This window comes from Letharia lupina (genome assembly GCF_014066315.1).
Source record: "Letharia lupina isolate WasteWater1 chromosome Unknown contig_15, whole genome shotgun sequence".
Classification (NCBI taxonomy): domain Eukaryota; kingdom Fungi; phylum Ascomycota; class Lecanoromycetes; order Lecanorales; family Parmeliaceae; genus Letharia; species Letharia lupina.
This window is the reverse complement of record NW_023502984.1, coordinates 935003-954334: the sequence shown is the minus strand read 5'-3', so window position 1 is coordinate 954334 and position 19332 is coordinate 935003. Positions and strand designations below refer to the sequence as shown.

At 25.8% G+C, this 19332-nt stretch overlaps 3 protein-coding genes across 3 annotated transcripts; 1 reads left to right on the top strand and 2 right to left on the bottom strand.

Annotated features, from left to right (window-relative positions):
* Nucleotides 1–14576: 14576 nt before the first annotated feature.
* Nucleotides 14577–15149, top strand: HO133_002666 (uncharacterized protein; the record flags this gene model as incomplete). Its single annotated transcript, XM_037293591.1, has 3 exons — nucleotides 14577–14583; nucleotides 14647–15036; nucleotides 15094–15149. 3 exons carry the CDS (start codon nucleotides 14577–14579, stop codon nucleotides 15147–15149), a joined length of 453 nt encoding a protein of 150 aa, XP_037150420.1.
* Nucleotides 15150–15386: 237 nt separating this feature from the next.
* Nucleotides 15387–16169, bottom strand: HO133_002665 (uncharacterized protein; the record flags this gene model as incomplete). Its single annotated transcript, XM_037293590.1, has 2 exons — nucleotides 15387–16091; nucleotides 16158–16169. The coding sequence occupies 2 exons, from the start codon at nucleotides 16167–16169 to the stop codon at nucleotides 15387–15389; spliced, it is 717 nt and encodes a 238-aa protein (XP_037150419.1).
* Nucleotides 16170–16828: 659 nt separating this feature from the next.
* HO133_002664 (uncharacterized protein) lies at nucleotides 16829–17583 on the bottom strand (the record flags this gene model as incomplete). Its single annotated transcript, XM_037293589.1, has 4 exons — nucleotides 16829–16980; nucleotides 17058–17272; nucleotides 17333–17499; nucleotides 17581–17583. 4 exons carry the CDS (start codon nucleotides 17581–17583, stop codon nucleotides 16829–16831), a joined length of 537 nt encoding a protein of 178 aa, XP_037150418.1.
* Nucleotides 17584–19332: the final 1749 nt, after the last annotated feature.

Here is a 19332-nt window from a genome sequence, read left to right as displayed (position 1 = left end):
CTTTTATTAAGATTATAAATAAGTTAATTAATATCTATAAGAACTTAGATCGATATAGTAATATATAGCGCGATATATATACTCTATAGTAAAAGACTTAACTCTTTATCGACTTCTATTTAAATCTTATTTAACTAAATATTATTCTTAATATTAAAAAAACTCTTATATTAAAGAATTATCTTTTTAAGAAATTAAGAAAGAAATTAAAGAAGTTATAATAAATTATAGAAGGTTTTACTATCTTAAAGATTATAAAAGAATATTTTTAAAAGCTAAATAATTTATAACGTGCTAATTATAAGAATTTTAAGTATATAAAAATAATTATTAAGTTAACTATAATACGAATATTAACGATAATATCCGCGACTAATATACGCTTTATATCTATTATTAAATTTAATTTAAATATAACTATTACGTCTTTAAATATTATAATTAATTTAAAGCTAAGAAAATTAATATACTATAACTATAGTAAGAAAGACTACTATTAAAAGAATTATATAATAATTATTTAAACTAAAATTAATAAAAAGATTTTTAAGAAAGTACGACTTTATATAATGAAAATAGACGAAGAATTTAAAATTAATAATATCGATATTACGGGTAATAACGATTCTTCTTTAGATTTAGAAAATAAATAACCTCTTTTAAAGTTATAATAAGAGATACTTATAAAGTATATCTAATAGATATTCTTAATAACGCTCTAGTACGTTATTCTTTTTATATATAAATTATACTATCTTTATAAGAAAAAAAATATTTACTTTAGAACTCTCTTATAAATAATAAATATATCGATATTTATATAGTTATAAATAAGTTCTTAGTCTTAGCGATATATAAGGCTTTATATCTAAAATTACTTTTACTATTATAATCTAAATTACTAAGAGATTATAATAATTAGATTATAAAACGATTAATTATATACTATTTACTCTCTATAATAATAGTAAAAGATTATTAAAAAGAAATATATTTAATATTAATTATATTATTAAAATATAATATAATAGTTAAAAAATTATAAATAAATAAATATAAGATAATTCTTAATATATTATAAGATAAGATACTCTTTCTACTTAATCGATGTAATTATAATAATAATTAAATATTAATAATAAATAACCTTTTCTTTCTATTAACTTCGAAGCTTCGATTACTTATATTACTTACTTCTCTATCTATTATATTAAAATAATAAAGCTCTCTTTTATTTATTTACGATAATAAAATTAATTCGAATATCTTTTTATTAAATAAGAATGAGAATAGTAAGAAGTTTAAGTTTATTAATATCGCTGAGATTAATATAGCGGTTTACTATTAACTAACTCGTAAAAAAGATAATAAACTATTTATATTAATAATAAATAAGATCTATAATAACTTATTAATATTATATATATCTTTTACTATATAAATAACTCGCGAACCTTATATTTTAATTAATAAACCCTATTTTTATAACTTAGAAAAGAAATATAAAAGATATTATAATTCTAACTGTCTTATTTAGATTAATAATATCGATAAGATTAGTTCTAAAAAGATAAAACGTAAATTATTTTCGAAGTATTATAACTATCTAGATATTTTCGATAGAACTAAAGCGAATATACTTTTCTTATATCGTTCTTATAATTATAAGCTAGAATTTAATAATAATTTTAATAAAACGAAACTTCTAAAAAGTAGGATTTATTTAATATTAAGATATAAACTAGAATAGATAAAGAAGTATCTAAATAAATATCTAAAGAAGGGATTTATAATATTAAGCTATATACTATTCACCTTATTCGTCCTATTCGCGGAAAAGCTAAATAGAAGATTACGTTTTTATATGGACTATCGAAAGCTAAACGCTATTATTAAAAGGAATTAATACTTAATCTTATTAATAGATAAGATTTTAATAAGAATTTAGAAATATAAATATCTTACTCGATTAGATATTATAGTCGCGTTTAATAAACTACGTATATATCTCAATAGTAAGAATTTTATTACTTTTATTATCTTTCTTAAAGTATATAAATATTAAATTCTCTTCTTCGATCTAACTAACGGTTTAACTATATATTAATAATATATAAATAATATTCTATTTAAATATCTAAATAACTTCTATTAGATCTATCTCGATAATATATTTATTTATAATAAGATAAAAAAGAAATATATCTAACACGTTAAATAAATTCTTTAGAAATTAAGAAATATCGATCTTTAGATAGATATTTTTAAGTGCGAATTTCATATCTAGAAAATTAAATTTCTAGATCTATTAGTATTTATAGATAGATTATAAATAAACTCTATTAAAATTTAGACTATTATCGAGTAAATTATATCTATTAATCTTAAAGAGATATAGGCCTTTATCGAATTTTATAATTTTTACCGACGATTTATTAGAGACTTCTCTAAAATAGTTAAATTTATAATAAAACTTACGGCGAAGAAGATTATATTTAATTAATTCTTAATATATTAAGAGGTCTTTTACTTTCTTAAAGTCGTTATTACTAAAGCTTTAATTCTATATTACTTTAATAAAATAAAGAAGATTATTTTAGAGACTAACTCTTTCGACTATATTAATAAAGATATTCTTTCTTAGTATAATAATAAGAAAGTACTTTACTCGATAGCTTTTTATAGTAAAAATCTAATTTTAGCTAAATATAATTATTAGATATTAGACGAACTTATATAATTAAATATAAGTAGATCTAGAGTTACATAGTAATATGAATTTAGTAGTAGATATATATATATTTATATATATCGATCTTGTAGTAAGACTAATTCTTATAGAAGTAAGAAGAAAAATAAGAATATCGCTTTTTTAAGCTTCTATATTAAGTCTATATATATTAAAAATCTTAATTATATTATAACTTCGCTCGATAATTAAATTCTCTTTAAAAATTTTAACTAATATTATCTCCTCTTTTTGAGAATTTATTCTCGAATCTATATTATATCTAAATTATAGATATTAAAAAAGCTTATTAAAACTCTTTAAATTCTAGAGAGAATATAAGAAAAAGAGTTTTTTTTAAATTAGCTATATACTAATATAGTATAATTTATAACTTTTTAAAATATTAAATATTACTTTTAAATATTATAATATTAATTTATAAATTATAGAAGCTATATAATATATACGCTTTTATTATACTTTTATAGAATATCGTAAAGTAATTATATATATAAAGTCTATTATTAATAACTTATTATTTATTATTATTAAAACTAATTATTATTATTATTATTAAGATATATTATATTATTATATAATATATATTTACTAATATTTAAAGCTCGCGATTATTAGAGTTTATAAATATTATTAAATATAACTTCTTTATTTTATTTAAAGTTTTTCTTTTATTAATACTTTATTAGATATTATATTAATCATCTATTTTATTAACTTAAAATATATAAATAATACTATCTCTTTACGCTTTTCTTATATATTACTAGATCTTAAAATAATAATTATTCTTATAAATATAATAGCTAAAATTATAAAGATATTTCTAACGCGTTTATAACCCGCTTAATAATTAATTATTATATACTTCGCTAATTCTATATCTTCTCTCGAGAAGAATATTTATTATTATTATATTTATCGCGGTTTTAAATATAATCTTAAGATTTATAACGCTTATTTCGATAAGTATAGAAATATATTTAAGAAATATAGCGTTTACGTCTATTAGCGTAGTAATTATATCTCGATATAATTATATTATATATTTAAATTTATAGCGAATATAAAACGCTAACTAATTTTATTCTTAAAAGATATCTATTTATCTCGAGGTTATCGACGTTATAAACGCTATATTACGTATTTATTCGCGTTATTAATATATTATATTTCGCGAGCTTTAATCTAATAAGCTCTTCTTTATTACTTTTTAATAGTTAAAAAATACTATTATAATTATAGATATAATATTAACATAATACTAATATATATTAAATTACTTCGAAAAGTATAAAAAGTCTAATTCTATTATAATTTAATTAAATTAAATAAAAACTCTACGAGGTATTTTAAATATAATAATCGAGATATATAATATTATATATTTCTCGATAATTACTTATATTCTTACGATATATTTCGCGAATATAATATATATATTAATTATATATCTAAGTCGACCTATTTTTTCTTAACTATTTACCTTTTAACTTCTCTATATTACTAAGTATAGACTTAATTAAGTCTATTAATAATAATAATAATAATAGCGATTTAAGTAACGACGTTATCTCTCGCGAGTCTACTATCTATATATCTATTAATTTATCTTCGTTTTACTTATTTAGAAAATCGCCTAATAAATATAATTCTCTTATTTCTTTTTTTAAGAATTAGAATAAGAATAAAAAGATAAAGAATATAGCGATTACTATTACTTTAATAGTATAATTAAATTAAATTATAAAGTCTTAACTATATTCTATTTATATTAAGACTTTAATTTATATAATTTTTAATTTAATTTTAATAGCTATATTATATCTTCGAATATATAGATTTTTATATATATTTATTATTATTATATCTTTAAATATATTAAATCTTACTACTTATAATTCTCTAAATTATTTTTAAAATTATTAATCTTTAAACCCTTTTTTATATCTATATCTACTATACTCTTCGCTTATATTTATATAATTTTAATTTCTAGAAAATTATATATAACTTCTTTATATATTTTATATCCTTCTTAATAATCTACTAGTTATATTTAATAAGATATCTAATCTATTAAATTAGATATTTTACTTTATCTTTTCACTTATACTTATCTAATATCTTTTCTACTTTCTATTCTTCGATATTATTAATAAATTCTAGAATAGTATATTTAAGATTTTTTATTAATAATATTATTAAGTCTTCTTTTTTAAATACTTAAGACTAATATTTCTTATTATAAATCTTCGCTTACGATTCGATAAGCCTACGTTATCTATTTGCTAGCGATTCGCGTAATATATAAATCTTCTTTATATATTCTTTTAATATCGATATCTTCTCTTTAAAATCGCTATTCTTAATAATTAAGTTTAAGATTAAATTATAGCTATATATTATATAAAATAAATTATATCTTAATATCTTTATATTTACTTTACTAATAAATAAACTCTATAATTAATAAGAGTTTTACTTAATTATTTTATCTTTTATTATAATAAACTCGTAAATAATACTTTAGTATCTAATTCTATTACTTAATTTAATTATTAGTTTAAAAGTAAAATATAATACTTAGTCTACGTTTTATCTTTTATTAAAAAAAACTTTTAAATTAAAATATACTCGTAAAGACGAAATTATAATTAGATATAATATTATTTAATAAATTATATTTTAGAATAATTTTCTTATAAAATAAATCTAATAATTATATTATATTAATCTTTTTAGTTATAAGAAGATATCTTACTATCTTAATATATCGATCTATTATAATAAATATCGTATTATAAATATATTTATTATATTTACTTAATAATAGATCGATAATAAAATTTATTATAATTTCTTTTTAAGATTTATTAGATTAAGAAAGCGTATTTAACTTATTATAAAGGCGATATCTTTTTATCTTTATTCGCTAATAAATATTATATATATTAATATATAATTTTATATCTACCTTTATATTACTCTAATAATATTTTTAATTTAATAATTTAACTATTTTATCGAATCTAAAATAATTTTATTAAGAGGTTATTATAATAAAGTCTTAATAGCTCTTCGCGAATAAAAGCCTCTTTAGAGATATATAATATATTTTTATACTTTAATAATCTTTAGCTATTTATTATCTAAGCTCTAGTATTTCTCTTTCACTTATTTTATATTATATTATTACGTCGCTATTAAATATAGATATTCTTATATTAAAGAGTCTTAATAAGTTTAAATATAGATTTACTATTCGAATTATATATTATTTTATTAATTATCGCTATTTAGATAATTAAGCGTAGAATAAATTATTTATAATTAATAGTTTTAATAATAGAGTTAAGCTACTTTTTAGCTACGTTATAATAATAATAAATAAATATCTTATTTAAACTCTTTAGATTTTTAAATTAAAATTTTCTAAATCTTAAAGAATATATTATATCTAAATATATCTCTTATATTATTATAATTATTAAATTTATAAATATTACTCTTTAAGCGATTACTTTTTCTATTCTATTAATATTTAAAGAATATTATATATTTATATTTAGACTATATAATATAGATAAATACTCTTTACTAGAAGTACGCTTTATATTCTTATAGCTTTTAATTTACTTATATATTATTCTTATTATAATAAAAATAGAATTTATTAGACTTTTTATTATTAATAGCTTTTATTATAATATAGATAAGAGTTAATTTAATAACTTATTTTTACTCTTATAATTAAAGCGTCTAGACGACGTATTAATTAAATTTATCTTATTAAGTCTATATATAATAATAAAATTAAATATTAATAACTTTATTATTTATCTAATCTAATAATTATTTAGATTAAATAGTTTTATAAAATATTTTAAATTATTATAATTTATTAATATTTTTATAGAATATAAGCTTTCTTTTAAATAGTAATATTAATATTTAAATATCGTTATAATAGCGAGGAATTTCTAATTATAAATTTTATAATTTCACTTTATCGCTATTATCTTTCTAAAATAAAAGACTACTAAATATTATTACTTATTATTTATCTAGAGTTAAATTAAAATATTTATTAAGATAAATTCTAAGATATTCATTTTAATTCGAATTAAAAACTTAAAATTAAAGTATTATAGTATTAATATATTTAAAAAGATATTTTATAATTAATTAAATGTATATTTAGTATTATTAAGCTATTTAAAAGATTCTAATTTAATATTCTTAATACTCTCTTTTAATAATTTCATTAAAAATTTAGTAATCTAAAAATAATAGTAAATAAATTTTTAATAGAAGTTTATAAATTTTAAGAAGATCTATATTTTATAATAGATCTTAAACTTTAATTAGTCTTAAATTATTTCTACTCTATATTTATCTATTAAAATATTAATAATAAATATAATAAAGTCTAGAAATTCGATCTTAATAATAAAGAATTTATATTTTTTTAGATTTATATATAAGCTAAATCGTCTAAATCTTTTAAATATCTACTTAATATAATCTAGATATTCTAATTATAAATTAAAATAAATAAGAATATTATTTAAATAGATTATATAAAACTTATTAATTAGTCTTATTAAAGACTTATTAATATAAGTTTAAAAGATTATAAATATATTAATTAAGTTAAAAGATATAATTAGATACTTAAAGTAATCGTAATATATACGAAACGTAATTTTTTATTTATTATCTTTTTTAATTTAAATATAATAATATGTATTCTTTAGATTTAACTTAATAAATCTCTTAATATTATTTAGACGATTTAACGTTTTATTAATTAAGAGTAAAAAATAGCGATTCTTTATTATTATCTTATTTAGATTTCGATAATTAACGTATAAATATAAGTCTTTATTCTTCTTCGATATAAAGAGAATAAAGGTCTTAATTAGACTAATAAAATATTAAATTTAATATTTTATTAAGATATCGTTTAAATAGCGTCTTAGCTTCGCTAATTTAATATTAAATAAATTATATAGCGAGTTAAATAATAGCTTCGCTATAGTCTTAATAGCGTAATTATAATTCTTATAAAATAATAATTAATCTACTTTCTAAATTAAGAATATATCTTTATATTTTTATAACTCTTTAGATAACTTTAGCGCGATAATATTATTATCTATATAAATTATATTCATTTACGCTATATTAATTAAAGACTTAATTATAATTATATTAATAATATTAATAATAATTAAAATATAGATAATACTCTTCTTTTTTAATATATTAGTAAATTTCTATAATAGAAGAAAGTCTATTAATATTATATTAATATCGAAACGCTAAATTTTTATAGCGATATCGAGCTTAATATCTTTATTAAATAAAATCGATATATTTAAAATAAGAGAAGAATTATCTTTCTTCGCAATTAAATAGAAGATATATTTATATCTCTTTATATATTTCTAGTTATTTTATAATTTATAGATTATATAATAAATATTATAATAGTATATTAAATTATTATTTATTTATCTTAAACTTAATAACGACGTATTAAATTTCTATAAATTATACTCGAGAGTAAAATATTAACTAATTATATTAATCTCGATTTTATTATTAAAATAAATATTAGTTAATATTAGATTAGATTTTATATCTTCGATAATTACTTAATTTTTATAAATTAAGCTAAATATAATAAATATTTCTTTACTTACTCTTATCGTTATAAAGTCTTTAACGAGAGTTTACTTTTTCTTATTATCTTAATAATATAAATATTAAGTTTATTAATCGAGTTGATAGAAATATTATTAATATTATTCTATTTAAATATCTTATACTTATTAATATAATAGTCTTTCTTATAATAATTATAATACTTAATCTTCTTAAGATATTTTTTATTTTAGATCTTTTTATTATAAGATTTAAATATATCTCATCTATATAAAGTATACACTTTCTTATTTTTATAAAATTAGCCTTTATATTCTTTCTAAGATTTATCTTTCTTATAATTTTAAGAATTAAAAGTTTTTTTAATACGATAATTATATAAGAAGCGTATATTTATTTTACGCTTAATATTCTTTAAGCGAGTAATTAGCGAGATTAACTTATTTTTATTTATTAAGATAATATTTATATTAATAATAATCTTCTAGATCTTTAAATAAAGTCTTATTATTAATTAAGTAATTTTTTATTATTTATTATATAGCGATAATTAGATCTCTAACTCGATAAAATAAATATCGAATTAATATATAGTCTAATTAGATTTTTATCTCGTATTTATATACTTTTAATTAATATTAAATTATCTATTAATAGAATCCTTAATTTTATTAAAAAGAAATTTCTTAAAATAATTTTAGCTATTTAAGATTATAGAATTTCGTTTATTCTTATTATACTATTACTTTTTAGAATTCTTTCTAAGAAATTATATTATCTAAAGAATTTTATTTTTTTTAATTTTAAAATTTTAAGAGTTAATATAAAACGCTATCTTAGCGTTATAGATTTACTTTTAATATTTATATATAGACTTATTATAATATAAATCTAATTTTTTTAAATAAATATTATAAGAATATCTTAATATATAAATCGAAGTTTTCTTTAAAATACGTTTTAATTCTATATTAAAATCTAAACTACTTTTACGCGATAACGATAATAATAATATATCGAGATTACTTAAAATGCGATTATTATATATCTTACTATATTTAAAAATATTAATTTTTTTATTAAAAGTTATAAGGCGATATCTTTTTAGTAGTAGATCTCGGCGATAAATACGCTATACTATTTATTCATTAACGTTAAAATTAATAATATTACTATTATAATTTTCTAATTAATTAACTTCGTTATTACTTATATAATTAAGATTTATTAAATTTATAATTCGAGATTATATTTCATCTAATATCATTTAAAATATAAAAGATTCGTTATTATTTTTACTTTATTACGACTATAATCGAGTAGTAACTATTATACTAATTCTAGATTACTATCTTTTAAAGAATAAAAGAATTAAAATTATTAAATAGACTTATATAATTAAATATAAGTAGATCTAGAGTTATATAATAATATAGATTTAGTAATAAATATATATATATTTATATATATTAATTTTATAATAAGATTAATTCTTATAAAAGTAAGAAGGAAAATAGAGGTATCGCTTTCTTAAGCTTTTATGCTAAGTCTATATACGTTAAGAGTCTTAATTATACTACGGCTTCGCTCAATAACTAAGTCTCCTTTAGAAACCTTAGCTAATATTAGATTTATAATAAGAAATTATTTATAATTATTCGCTATCTAGAATATTAGCGTCTTAAATTAAAATATATAAATATTCTTATTAGAATCTTTATCGATTATAAAGAACTAATATATTTTATTAAAAAAAGAAATCTTAGTTAACGCTAGACTCGATATTTAGATATATTATTAGAATTTAATATAAAGATTATTTATCGATCTAAACTTTAGAATGTTAAGATTAATATACTTATACGAATAACTAGATATAAATTAATCGATTCTAAAAACAAATAATTACGCTAATAATATTAAATAATTCTTATCTCTAATCGATTAAAATTGAATAGCGAATATATCGATATATATATAATTAATAACTTTATTTACTATAAAGTAGTAGAAATTAATAAGAAAGATAAATATTATACGAAAATCTATGAGACTATCACTAAAAATAAGAATAAGTTTTAGAGGATTACTCTTAGTAAATGCTTTATATAAGACGAAGTATTTTATTATAAGAATTATTTATAAATATTCGATAATATATATATTAATATTATTCGAGAGATATATAATTAATTATTCTACGGCTATTTCGAGATAGTATATATTTATAAACTATTTAAGAGAGAATATTATTAATAAGATATAAGGATTATTATAGTTAATTACGTTAGAAATTATTATATTTATTAGAGAGTTAAAGCGTCTTATAATTAAGAGTATAATTTATTATAGTCTTTATTAATCTTATAGAAATAATAATAAGATATATTAATCGACTTTATTATAGACTTATCTATATCTAATAACTATAACGCTATTTAAATAGCGATTAATTAACTTACTAAGAAACGTTATTATATAATCTATTTCGATATTAATAAAGATATTATCGCTAAGAAAATAGTTAACTTATTACTTAAAGAAGTATTTCGTTTATATAGTCTATCGATCTTAATAATATTAAATCGAGGCTTTTAATTTATAGCTATTATATAGAAATTCTTTTATAAATAATTAGATATTATAGTTAAGCTATTAATAGTCTTTTATTCTAAAATTAATAAATAGATTAAACGAGTAAATTAGAATATAAAGCGTTATCTTTAAATATATTATAACTATATATAGAACGACTAGATAAAATAATTATTTATTATCGAGTTTATTAATAATAATACTATCTTAGCGATTATTAATATCTCATCTTTTCTCGTAAATAAGAAATTTTATTCTCGAATGAATTTTAGCTCGAATATTATTAATTATAAGATTATTTATAAGCGTCTTAATATTACTTAGATAGAGAATATTATAAATTATATAAAATAAGTTCTTAAGTATATTCGAAGTAATATGAATCGCGCTTAGAAGGCTATAATTACGTAAGCTAATAAGTATTAATAAAAGGTTACTTTTTAAATAGACGATGCGATCTTTTTAAATAGTAAGAATATTATCTTTAATCGCCCTTTTCGTAAATTAAATTATAAGAGACTTAATTTATTTAAGATTATAGATCTTATTAAAACTTTATATCGTCTAAAACTTTTACTAAGTATAAGAATTTACGACGTCTTCTATTCTAATCTCTTAAGTCTTATAATAAATAATCTATTACTAAAATAGATAAACTCTTTATCGAAATATATTATTATTAATAATTAAATTAAATAGATTATTAAAGAAATACTTAACTTTAAATTAATTTATAATTATCTTAAGTATAAAGTTAAGTAAGAAGATTTTAATAATAATCTCGTCTAGTATAATATAAATAGCGATAAATTCGAAAATTATTAAGATCTAATAGACGACTTCTATAAATAATATTTTAAAGAGCTTTATTTATAAAGAGTTAACTTATAGAATAATAGAGGATATCCTATTTTTAGTCGAATTAAAACCGTTCGATATCTTTATAATAACCTTATTTTTTCTAAACTCGAGAATCGATTCCTTAGACTTATATTAATCGAGAATTATCTTATATATAATCTTTCGCGTAAGCCCCTCTTACTAATATAACTTTAAAGATCTTTCGAAGCTATATTAGTATATATATAAACTACGCTATTACTATTACGAAATATAATTAATATTAGCTAAATAATATATTATAGAGAAGACTATATTAAAGTTATTTAATATTAAATTATAGTTTTTAGCGTTTACGACTTAATTTGATTCGAGAGCCCTTAACTAATTAAGTCGTATTATTTTATCGATATCTCATTCGCTTAAATACGAATTCGGAAATTATTATTATTTACCCCTACGTCTATAAATATAGTTTTCGCTATATTATATCAATTTTCTCTTAGCTAAACTCTTTATATACGCTTATACTCTAACTAGCGATATCGCTATAGCGTAAATATAAAGAGCTACTATCGTCTTTAATACCTCTTATCAGTATATATAAAAGAATAAGGTAGGGCTGAGCTTGGAAACCTTGAATTTATATATGCAGCCAATTATAAATTCGGGTTCGCTACGCTCTTTAATTAGACCGGCTGAGTCATCGCGGGTAAATAAATTAGCGTCCGCAATTATCAAAATCTCGCCCTCCCGCGCCTCCCTCATTAAAAATTAGATATACGTTATTCATAAATAAAATAACTTTTTTATTTTCTATTAAAATTTTGAAATTTCTTTTTCAAGTTATGAAGCATAGTTTGCGCTATTCAGTGCTAAAAGAATTATAAAAGTCGATCTTATAATTATTGAAAAGCAAGGAGCTCAAATATCGTTTATCAAAGTTCGCTCGACAGCCCTGATTAAAAAATAGGTGTACATTATTTAATTTTAGAATAACTTTTTTATTTTCTGTTAAAGTTTTGAGATTTTTTATTTAAATTATAGAACGTAATGTGGGCTTTCAGATAAAAAAAGAATTACTAAATTTAGTCTTATAGATATCTAAAGGCAAGGAATTCAGATATCGCTCACCAAAGATCGCTCACCAAAATTTACTCGACAGCGCTGATCAAAAAAAATGATTATGAATTTAATTCATAGGCCTTTACTCGTAAAGAAAGATATAATGCTAAGGTTTCCAAATACGATTATTTCTTTACTACTTTTACTATTTTTCAGGCGTTAAGCGTATATATATATTCATTTTTCTATCTTTTCACTTACTAATTATAAAATATAATTTAACGAAAAAGAAGAGTAGTATTATAAGTATATTCTTAATATACCTCTTAATTCTATAGCTAGCGAGCCTTAGCGGAGGTATTCTCTATTATATTATATCTTCTTCTTATCTATATAATTCGATATCTTAGTTATCTTATTTAATATATCTATATTAATATTACATCTATATCGATTCTAATATTTTACGCTTTTTAATAATAGAAAATTTATAGAATTTAATCTTATTATTTTTTAATAATAAGAAATTAAAATATCGCTTATTAAAGATCGCTTATTAAATTTACTCGAGATAGTTCTTATTAAAAAAATAGATATATACTATTTAAATTTAATATAATTTTTTTACTTTCTATTAGAATTTTATAATTTTTTTTAAAATTATAGAGTCTAATTTATATTATCTAATAATATAAAAGTTATAAAATTTAGTCTTATAATTTTTAAATAATATTAGATTAAAGTATTTTTACTCTTCGAGAGTTAAATCTAATCTCGAAATTAAATTTAAAAATTAATTACTTTTTATAAATTTATTTTATAGACCTATACTCGTTCTTATTAAATAAAGTATATATAAGTTCTTTATAGAGATATTAGTATATATAAAAGAATAAGATAAGACTAAATTAGAAAATCTTAAATTTGTATATATAGTCAATTATAAATTCGGATCCCCTACGCTTTTTAACTAGATCGGCTGAGTTATCGCGGGTTAATAAATTAGCGTCCGCAACTATTAAAATCTCGCTCTCTTACGCCTTCTCATTAAAAATTAGATATACGTTATTAACATATAAAATAACTTTTTTATTTTCTATTAAAATTTTGAGATTCTTTTTTTAAATTATAAAACGAAATGTTAGCTTTTAGATAAATTTTTTTTTTTAAATTTAGTCTTATAATTATTAAAGCGCAAGGAATTCAAATATCGCTCATCAAAGTTCGCTCGACAGCCGGATAGCCCGCTCATCAAAGTTCGCTTATCAAAGATCGCTCACCTATTTACTCGATAGCCTTGATCAAAAAAATGATTATGAATTTAATTCATAGGCCTTTACTCGTTTATTATATTAGATTTATAGAGAATAGCTATAATATTATAGTCTTAACTATTAAGATAAATTATAATAATAGATTTTTTAATTAAGTAATAGTAATAGCTATAATAGTTATAGTAGTTATAATAGCTATAGTAGTTATAACTGAATTTCGATTTTATGTTGCGAAAAAAAAGAAAAAAAAAGAAGTAAAACCCGGTTGGTCATTATCGAACACCGTACCCGGAGCCTTAAACTTGATGCTTGCATTAATTGAGATCTTGAATCTGAACACCTGCCGACATATTGTGTATTACACCAATCCCTCACACAACATGTCGGGTATGTCAATTTCTCCACTCTGAAGTGTCAAGACCAGCATCAATACGAAGCTAACGCAAACAGACCCAGAAGACAGCCACATGCTTGGGAGCTCATCCTCATCCGACGACGAAGCCATGTTCCCCTCAGAACTCGAGCCCCCGGGCTCAACCTTCCATGACAATCTCGCCCCCCTTGAGGCCCAGCCTTCTGGCCTATCACCCCCCCAGTCGCAAGAGTTACACGACCCGATGGACACAGCGGAAGCAAGCCACGATATGAATGGTGCCGACCAGCTTATGGATGCGGCGCAGGGCGTAGGTCAGAGCAACGGCAATGGCTGGGAGCCAAAGAGCGAGTTTGCAAAGAGTGCGGAACTGGTGCACGAGCCGGGGAGTTGCTGGAACAATAAGAAGGCGAGGGAGGAGTGGCAGAAGGCTTGGAATCAGATTGAAGACAAGAATTTCAGTCTCAGTGAGTATTCGACGGGGGATGGTGGAGAAAGTGGGAGCTTACCCGTTTTTTATGCAGAGGAGTTCGGTGACCCTTTCGATGAGAGTGAAGGGAGGCAAGGAAATGGAAAATGACTATAAATGGGGCATGAGCTACGGATATCGGACTGCGGCGTGGAACTCTGACTGCATAGCATTTGGCGTTGTGATTCGAAAGGCACAGATAGCATCGGCGTACCCATGAGAACAAATTCTGCAAGGTAAAAATGGATTAGAAGCATTCGTTGACCACGGTCCGTTCCTCTTTTGGGGGCATCTATCGTACAACCCACGCAATAGCAGACCCTCTAGCATTGCTCTAGTAATTACATACTACCGCCTCGGCGCCGTAGGTGCAAGACCAGGCACCCCACTATACCTCTCCTCTCTCTCCGTCTTGAATAGCACCTGCACCCAGAACTCCTTGCTATCCTCATCAAACCAGCTCCAAAACCTCCCCTCCCTTCTATCCACCTCTCTTGCCTGCAGCTTAAATCCACAAGTCTCATACGGCTCGGCTGCCACAAGTAAGTACTGATAATTCTTGTCCGGTGGGTCATCCACTTTCTGCTCAAACGCCGACATGAACCTGACCCTAGGCACCACCCCCGGCGTAATCTCTGGATACTGAAGCTGGAAGAGGAGACCCATCTGCCGAGTCAAGGGATCTCGAGTCTTCGTAATCTTATATCCCGGTCGTCCAATCTTCACCATATTCCTCCGAACCTGCACCCCCATGTTCACACCTAGCATATTCGCATCTTGCGCTCTCCCCTCCTTTTGCTCCCTCGCTGCTCTCCTAGCCAAGTTCGTCTGATGCTTGCGACCTTGTGTGTGAGCGAGATAGGAGCCATCATTCTGATGTACTGTGAGGCAGAGCCGACATTCGAAGGAGCCAACGTGATTCTTGAAGAAGTAGGGGTCTTTGTCGAGATCGATGGTTTCGAGGGCGAGTTTGCGGAGGCGTTCGCGGCGGTCGGCGTTGGTAGCGGAGTGAGATGCTACACCTCCGCCGCCAAACTTGGAACCGGCTCGGTTCTGAGAGAGGAGAGTGTTAGCTCTCTCTTCTGGAGATTAGGACTGGCTATGAAATGGAATGCGTGCCTGGTAATCCATGATGCCTTGCTCAAACCCTGCGAAGTTGAGAGTGTTGAGAGGGAGAGTCGAAGGTTCTTATACACAGCAATTTCTTGGACCGTGGAGTGTGTGATCTTTCAATCGCAAATTGTAAGGTTTTGGTGGGGTGGTACGGGTCTACGCCAGATGATCGCGTCTGTACAGACGAGTAACCACTTGCGGTAAAGCGCATCCGGCTAGCGGCCGTGTATCTACTTCTAGGTTCGTATTACTTTTACTACTAATTTTGTGCAATCTTTACATAGCCTCTTACACCAAGACATGACGCAGGCGTTCAGCGTGCCTCCTAGTCCTTCGACTAACAGAGCTGTCCATCCTCCGAGTCCTTATTTTCCCAATGAGCTGTGGGCAGACTAATGGGATCTCATGGGTACTCTGAGTGTCAACATGCTCTTTGCTGAAGCCAGACTTCGGGTTCGGATAAATCACATCCGTCAACATTTAACTCACCGTTTTCATTTGATTTGCACGTGTGGCTTCTCTGCGAGCCCAGAATCACCCGTCACGCAGCCGTGTCAAAAGATACCAAAACATTGCACATAATACAAATGCTACTGTGTCGACAATAAGTTATGTTCATGAAGAGTGCTTGCGTGGTACAGTCTCCCTTCTCTCAAAACCATTAGCCTCTAGTGATGCTAAGCGGAAGACGGTGATGGAGGCCCGGTGAGCATCAAGATGCGCTTAGTCTGCTGGACTGTTGCCTGCGATTCAGTAGGCACTAGGCCTTCGTCGATGAAGTATTCAACGTCTTCCTGGTCGAGCCTATGCTTATATTCTCGAATTCCGTCTGGGGATCTGAGGATCAAGTTTTGATATTGAAGTAGTCGTTTTGTGTGGGGCGATTGCTGTACGCAGAGAGCTTACTTTTGAGCAAGCACTGGCGGTCGAGAACACAGATTTTTTGCGCGTTGGTTGTCAGCTTCATGGTATGGTGCGTGAAGCGAGGAAGAAGAAACCCGTTTATCATGATATCCATCTTGACAGCCCTATCCGTTTGGGTATTGTCGCCAATGCTTGGGCCTGTTTCGACGTAGCATCGCAAAACCGCTCCGATAAACTTCGACGAGGGTAGAGTAATTCTACGACCATTAGCAAATTATTAGCAAACTTCGCGGTGCTTGGACAAGATGTTAGTATACCTTGGAGACTGTAGCATTGCTCGGAGGAGTGGAGCATATCCAGGTTCTGGTTTCACACACATATCTACGTCGAAAGTCTGACGGGTGCTGCCGTAAACGCGCATTGCAAAGCCACCAGTGATAGCGAATTGACCGTCCTGGATGGCAACCTTCGAGTGGTATCCAGACTGAGGTCACGTAGAACCTTATGAAAATCAGAGAAGCGATGCTGAAGCTGGAGGATGGCATATAAATTTGAGCGTACTGACCATTAGATTGTGGAGCAAGAAGCGGCGCTAGAAGGAAATGAACTGCGTTCTGTTGACAGGGAGAATTCAAGTAATTGGCTGCTCAGCTCAATTTTCTGAGGTTGTTCTCTGTTTCACATCATATTGGACCTAATTAGCTCCGGGGTAGTTACGTGAGAGATTCGCTTTGCTCCTGCCATTGGCTAGGCTCATGACAGCGGATACCTCGAAGAGGTATTTTGGATTCGATTTCGTCGCCCATTAGCCCTCGTCCTCGCTTATTGCGAAGACTCTATGTCTGCCGCAGTCTGTTGAAAGATCATGCCCAGCGTTCGAGTCGCTCTTAATTTGGCATTTTATTCATCATTGGTAGGCCTTGAGAATCATTAATCACTCCAACGCTACGCTTCGCGTGATATCGGAGCTTGATTCGTAGTCGAATATGTGGGGTGTGACCGAGTAGATCGATGTGATGTCCCAGTAGGAACAAAAGGATTGATGGAAAGAACAAATAATTGAATAAGCGCATTATTTTCAGCTGCTCCTATGGCTCGGTGGGAACAAGTCGAAATGCACTTCGGTAACGCAAATTCGCTTCCTGCGCTTACGAGTCCCTGTTGTATCTGCCCAGTCTCCTCAAGCCTGTCTCCTTTGTGAAAATGGCCTCTGCGTGAGTCTGAGGATAGAGATTTATCAAGTGATACTTTAACAGACCCGTGTAATGTCGTCTCACTGTCCGGGGTGAGGCTTCCAGGGAAGGAAGATCTGTAAGGAGGAGCAGCCCCTATTTTTTCGGTCCTGAGTTCGATCCTGACAGAGGCCCTTTTTGCATTTTGGACACCCCAACTTTTGACAAATTTTAACCGAAGGCCATCACTATTTCGTGACGACGCCACCATGCTGGCACCGCAGGGTTCAAGGTCGATCAAGCCGTAGATTCAAGAATTTAGCATGCAATCAAGCTTAAAAGCCTTGCCATCTTTGATCTGGTCTAGGAACGTTCTGCGCCAGGCCAGCAAACAAGCAGTGCGATGGTCACGTATATTCTCAGAGAAGTGAGCATTAAGAACGTAAGGAGCATCCGGTGTACGAATTGTTCAAATTTTCATTGCTGGATAGAGCACCGCATTAAATCTTAGAATCTTGGAATCTATCCCATTTCGTCCTTACGCTTTAGTATCGAGAGCCACAAACCCTACTTGGTTACATCCTAGTCCAGACGCATTGTACGCACTTCCATAGATCCTTCTCTGCCCGAGGGCTTGAGTGGTGAGGTTTCGCAGCCTGATGGCACAGACATGGGAGAGCGCAGAAGCAAAGACAAATAGCTTTTGGTTTGTGCATGCTGAACCATTTCTAACGCAAAGCCCCAGCGCACGAACATTTTATTGGGCGTACCAAATGTCTTGGAATAACCCGTACGACAAAAAAAAAAAAATTCAAGAGTTTGGGACTCAAGGCTGAATCCCAGAGAACAGTGAGTGGAGTTCATATTACTGCTGCAAAGTATTTGGTTTCGGGGCCACTAGGGCGGAGAAAAAGGTTGACATGTCGTTGGAGAAAGCATCTCCAGCTAGCCGCAAGCGCCAGGAGGCCGCGCCTAAAATCTAGCTTCCATCCCTGCCGGCTGCCCCCCTGATCTATAAAGCAAATTCAGCAGCTAGCGCGGACCTTCTGCGATGGTGCAATGAAGGATGTCCAGACCCGAAAATTACTTTGGGCGAAGACTCTCCTTTAGCGGAGCACTATGTACGGTGCGCTATGTTGGCCCCA